The sequence below is a fragment of the Anastrepha obliqua genome, chromosome 4 (genome assembly GCF_027943255.1).
Source record: "Anastrepha obliqua isolate idAnaObli1 chromosome 4, idAnaObli1_1.0, whole genome shotgun sequence".
In the NCBI taxonomy this organism is placed as follows: Eukaryota; Metazoa; Arthropoda; class Insecta; order Diptera; family Tephritidae; genus Anastrepha; species Anastrepha obliqua.
In genome coordinates this window covers 94,317,924-94,324,014 of record NC_072895.1, presented here as the reverse complement: position 1 = coordinate 94,324,014, position 6,091 = coordinate 94,317,924, and the positions used below count along the sequence as shown (strand labels likewise).

At 39.2% G+C, this 6,091-nt stretch overlaps 1 protein-coding gene across 2 annotated transcripts in view; it reads right to left on the bottom strand.

The window, feature by feature from the left end:
- Positions 1 to 2,684: 2,684 nt before the first annotated feature.
- The window catches only part of LOC129245259 (putative fatty acyl-CoA reductase CG8303), a 74,241-nt gene continuing 70,834 nt past the window's right edge, over positions 2,685 to 6,091 (bottom strand). For both annotated transcript variants that reach the window (XM_054883325.1, XM_054883324.1), the window contains exons 5-7: positions 3,793 to 4,234; positions 3,380 to 3,637; positions 2,685 to 3,297 (exon numbers count right to left, since the gene is read on the bottom strand). In XM_054883325.1, the coding sequence (XP_054739300.1) occupies positions 3,165 to 3,297; positions 3,380 to 3,637; positions 3,793 to 4,234 (833 nt within the window). In that variant the 3' untranslated portion in view covers positions 2,685 to 3,164. The remainder of the gene's footprint in view (positions 3,298 to 3,379; positions 3,638 to 3,792; positions 4,235 to 6,091) is intronic.

The window sequence follows — 6,091 nt, the reverse complement described above, 5'->3', positions numbered from 1 at the left end:
ACGTGTCGTACTCTGGATGTACAACTTAGTGGTTCTGCCAATTTTGACATACGGTTGCCTAGTTTGGTGGTTAGCTCTTCAGAAGGGCTACAACTTCACCAAATTAGAGAGAGTGCAGAGAACTGCATGTGTGGGCATCACTGGTGCCTGCAGAACATGTCCCACCGCTGCGCTCAATGTTATACTCCACTTAATTCCTGTGGATCTGCAGGTTAAATCCATTGCTGCTCAGAGTGCTATCAGACTGAGGGAGTTTGGCCTCTGGAGACAACTCCCTGTTGGGCATAGCAGCATCTTGAACCAGATCTCCCCTTCCTTCTCAGATATTCGCACCGACCTCTCCATCCGCAAACTGTGCTTTGAGGGTTGTGCTAGGGCTATCTTTCCGAGCAGGCAAGATTGGAAAGAGGGGAGAGTTGTTGCGGATATAGAGGCCTCTGTTTTCACTGACGGATCCAAAATGGAGTCTGGAGTGGGAGCGGGGGTCTACTCCAAATCAGCCAAAATCTCGGTCTCCTATAAACTGCCGGAGACAAGCAACGTCTTTCAAGCAGAGGTCTTCGCGATCCTGCAGGCATGCAAAATGCTTCGGGATCGCTGTTGGGAGGGAGACATAAAAATTTTTTCCGATAGCCAAGCTGCAATCAAGGCACTGTCGTCGCCGCATTGCAGCTCTCTTCTCGTAAACTCCTGTAAGGAGGAACTTAAACACCTCGAACGGGCAGGAAACATCTCCCTCATCTGGGTTCCTGGGCACAGGAATATAGAGGGAAATGAAATTGCCGATGAGCTTGCGAGGAAGGGGGTGGCAGAACCGAGTCCAGCTGCCCTCTTCTCAGACATCGGTATCCCCTTGGCCGTCGTTAAAGGGAAACTACACAACTTCTTTCTAAGAAAAGCGCAAGACAGATGGAGGTCTGTCTCATCGTGTGCCATTTCAAAAGCACTATGGCCTCAATACGACATAAACAGAACGCTTAAGGTGATGGGAACCCCCCGCCATTCAATTTCCAAACTCATCGCGGTGATCACTGGCCACTGGGTGATCGGCACTCACGCGGAGAAGCTTGGAATTCCGTACAACCCCCATTGCAGAAGCTGTGGGGATCCTACAGAGAAAGAGACTGTGGTACACTTTCTCTGCAGATGTCCGGCTTTGGCGGCTAGGCGCTTGAGATTCCTTAGCGTTCCCTTTGGGGATGACTTGACGAAATTCTCCAGCCTACATCCCTTTTCTCTCCTCCGCTACATCAACAGCACTGGATGGCTGTAGACGGTCTTATCTCCTCCCTTAATCCTTTCACAGGTAGTGGTCCACTCTATGGTATCAAAACGGCACGTAAGTGCTACTTGTAGCGTACCTGGGGTACTCTTGCCATCTTACCTACCTACCTACCGTAATACAGAGTGGACCTGTGATATGCTCTGATGATACATTTTTTTAAATTTAATAAGTATCGAGCATCGAACATCTGCATCAAATAAGCTGTGAGTCACTGTACTTCTCAAATCTACTTCTCAACCAACCTTTGCATTTTTTGCAGTTCCGTAGGAAGCAAATGCCTTATAGCGTTTTTACGTCTATTGCCCCACAGTATTATAAAGCAACAACACCTTTGTTTTTTTTTCATCTGTCCATAACAAGGTATTTATTACTAAATAGATAAATTGCACAATATACGAATTTTTATAAACTTATGCTAAATAATTATAAATTGAATTTTCCTTTAATTTTGTTCGGAACTTAAAAATTGTATGCTAACATTGACTAAACTGCTTGGAGCGCGCGCTAGAAACAATAGTCAAATATACATACATATATATGTATATACATATATAATATAATGTTAGAGTTTTGTCGATTTTGTGTTTTTTTTGCTTGACATTTGTTATTTGAAAAATATTTGTTTCCCCTTTTATAGAATATTTTAAGGGCGGGGTAAGGGTTTCAGCGTAAAAAAAACATCTTTTTTGTGAATTTTTTTTTTAAATGTGGATTGAGCAAATTTACTAAAACCTTTTGTATATTATTAAGTATACTTTTAACAATATTCTGTAATTTTTTTATGAGAAAATTTTGAAAAACCAGCCGGTGACAAAGCTTTTCCCAGAACGTCTTAAAAAAAAACAATTTGCGGTGTTCACTATATCTCGGTCGGAAATTATCTGAAATCAAAAAGCATTAAAATTTAGTTAAAGTATCATCAAATCCTCCCCCCAACGTTCTCTGATTATTTTTTTTTTCACTTCAAAATTTTTTATGGCCATCTAAAATATAAACTACAATTTTCCGCAAAAAATTCCGCCATTTTGAGGGTGTAAAACACTCTTAAATTAAAAAAAAAATGTTAACTAAACGTTGGGGGGAGGTATTTTATATGTAGAAAATGTATACTAAGTTTGAAATGAATCGGTCAAGTAGTTTTTAAATGACAGTGAACACGGACTTTGAAAAAGCAGTTTTGAGAAAAACGCGTTTGAAAGTTTGTAAGCTAAAAAACACCCGTAGCTGCCAGAGATATTCTGATAAAGGACAAGAGGCTAAATAAACAATAACTTCAAGACTTTTGCTCAGATCGACATAAAATTTTAGGAATATATTCTTGAAATGTTTAACAATAAGATAAGAGAAAAAAATTTTTTTTATTTTTTTTTAAATACAAACCCTTACCCCCCCCTTAAATCGTGTTTTCGGAACAATATATAATTTGGTTTACATACAACAAAAATTATTCTTTGTTGTTGGCTTATAGTATATCGTTTTACAAACTTCTGTAGTACTTACTAGGCAAAAGTAGATTAAATTAATATTGTTTTTTTTTATATCATCCTACATACTTTCGTTTAAAATGGTTTTATTTCTATATTTGTATGTATGCGTATGCGTATAGGCATAATATTTTATTTCCCTTGCGTCTAACAATAACTTTTACTCATTGCTATTTTTAATAATTATAGAAAATTAAAGTATATATAGAAAAAAAAACACTAAAAGCGTCGTGATTGATGAAAAATAATCGTAAAAAAATCAAATCACAAACTAATATGATCGTATTTTCTTGTTTTGTTGTAGTATAGCAATGTAGTGAGGTGACTTTTGTGGCTAAAGTAACTGTTGTAAAATACAAGTTTTTTTTTGATTTAGAAATTCGCACTGCTTTCGCTTATAACCACACTAGAAAGCCCCAAATGGCCAGCGCCAGTGCGAGTCCGATGGTTAGGCCGAAGAGAAGTGCGCAAACGCCAAAGATACAGAGGAAGAGCACCACAAAGCCAGCGTAGTGAATAAAATTGAAACTGTAAAGCCACAAAGAGAAAACGAAGCAAATATTTTAGTACAAAAAAACAAAAGCAACAATAGCGCATATTGTATACTAACAAGTTCCAATAGATGCGATGCCATTCTGTGGTCTCTACCGCCTCCTTAAAGTAGAAACAACGCAAACCGATCAAACACCGATCTATGAATTCAGACCAATCACACAGACTAGAATCGAAGTTATAACGTTTTTTATCGCTTTCATGCATTTGTGATATTATGCACAAGGCGTTTTTGAAGGAATAGCGAAAATCTTTATCCAAAAAGTAGTCGAACGCTTTGGTGCCTTTGTGGAAGACCCGCATATACTCATAGGCACTAAAGAAAGAAAGAAGAAAAACGAAAAAATTTAAAAATTTAAAAATGAATAAAAAAATAAAAATAAAAAATTAATAAAAAATAAGAAAAGTAAAGCGTAAAAAAAGCTACAAATTAATTTGATCTTAATATCCTATCCCATTTTCCCCACTTACGTATGCTGTGGCATACCGATGCCGAATAATTTCTCCGGTATGCTGTACGCGAGCGCGGGTAGTATGTGAAAGAGATAAAAGAAGAGATTATAACGCCATCCGTTGCGCAATTTTGTGCTCGGCTTCCAGACGAAATAATTCGGTGGATGCCGTTTTACGCTCGAATTCATAATGACGCAGAATTCACGAAGTCTGAGCGGATTAACTTCGCCCGACGTGCAGTGTATCACTACGGGCTGCTCGACTTTGCGTGTGCCCACATACCAGCCCATGACTAGCGAAGAGTTGATAACAAAATCGCATGGTATAATATCGATGATGGCGGCAGCACTACCGCTCATGGTGCGAAATATGCCTTTGACGAAACCGGCCAGGTAACCAAGATGACCAGAATTAGCATTGCCGACCCAACCCTTTAGTGGGTGCTCCCAAGTGCCGTAAACTGTTGGAATGAGAAAATAATTTATAAATAAATAAATATAATTTATAAATAAATTTATTTTTTAAATGGATAAATTAAGTATCATATAACAATAACACACAATTTTCTTATGAAAAACGTATTATATTGCAGTCTAATAATTCTCACACATGAGAAAATCGAGGCAAATGCAATAAGAATTTAATACTCAAAGAATTTGAGCTAAATATTTCAACCCAGTCGAATAGTTTTAGATACAAATGCACCTATAATTGTGAAAGAGGTCTAGCTCACATATGTGTTTAAGTATGTATGTATTTCTTATTACGAGATAATTAAGGGGTTTCTTTAAAAAGGTAGGTAGGTAAGATGGCAAGAGTACCCCAGGTACGCTACAAGTAGCACTTACGTGCCGTTTTGATACCATAGAGTGGACCACTACCTGTGAAAGGATTAAGGGAGGAGATAAGACCGTCTACAGCCATCCAGTGCTGTTGATGTAGCGGAGGAGAGAAAAGGGATCTAGGCTGGAGAATTTCATCAAGTCATCCCCAAAGGGGACGCTGAGGAATCTCAAGCGCCTAGCCGCCAAAGCCGGACATCTGCAGAGAAAGTGTTCCACAGTCTCTTTCTCTGCAGGATCCCCACAGCTTCTGCAATGGGGGTTGTACGGAATTCCAAGCTTCTCCGCGTGAGTGCCGTTCACCCAGTGGCCAGGGATCACCGCGATGAGTTTGGAAATTGAATGGCGGGGGGTTCCCATCACCTTAAGCGTTCTGTTTATATCGTATTGAGGCCATAGTGCTTTTGAAATGGCACACGATGAGACAGACCTCCATCTGTCTTGCGCTTTTCTTAGAAAGAAGTTGTGTAGTTTCCCTTTAACGACGGCCAAGGGGATACCGATGTCTGAGAAGAGGGCAGCTGGACTCGGTTCTGCCGCCCCCTTCCTGGCAAGCTTTCATTTCCCTCTATATTCCTGTGCCCAGGAACCCAGATGAGGGAGATGTTTCCTGCCCGTTCAAGGCGTTTAAGTTCCTCCTTAAAAAACTAAAAAGGAAATATATTTTTCTATTGTGGTATATGTTTCTTTCGGTTTTATGTGGTTTTGAATAGTTAAAATTTATTATGGGTGTTAAGTTTTGCATTAATCTTGCACAGAAATGGTTTTTCTTTATCTTTACTTAAACTTTTTTCAAAATCAACTAAAAAACCAGCATACAGATATGTAATTTAAAACAATAACATATGAACTTAGAGAGATGCAACATTTTCAAAAAACACTAAATAAACTCCATATAATAACAAAACATCCGAGGCAAAATTGTGAGAGCAACTTCGGCTAACATGTTATCGGCGATTCAGCAGCAGAATTCTGCCCGTATTCCTACTCTCGTCCAATTAGACGGCTACGAAGTAGTATTAGTAGAGGCTGCATTCATTTTTTCTTATACCACCAACACAAGCTCACTTTGCCCATGCCAGGTGGCGTCAGCAAATCATGATTCGATGCCTTCAAATTCGCTGAGAGCCGTTTAACGGTCTATGTTCTTTGTTAGTAGTTGAGTATTCAGTTTGAAAAGGAGATTATGGACTCAAACAACACAAGCTCACTTCTTTCATAAATAAACCGCCGTCACATGCCAAGTGGCGTCAGCCAATCATGATTCGATTCCCCCTAATTCGCTGAGAGCCGTTTAACGGTCCATGTTCTTTGTTTGTAGTTGAGCATTCAGTTTGAAAAGGAGATTATGGACTCAAACAACACAAGCTCACTTCTTTCATAAATAAACCGCCGTCACATGCCCAGTGGCGTCAGCAAATCATGATTCAATTCCTTCTAATTCGCTGAGATCCGTTTAACGGTCCATGTTCTTT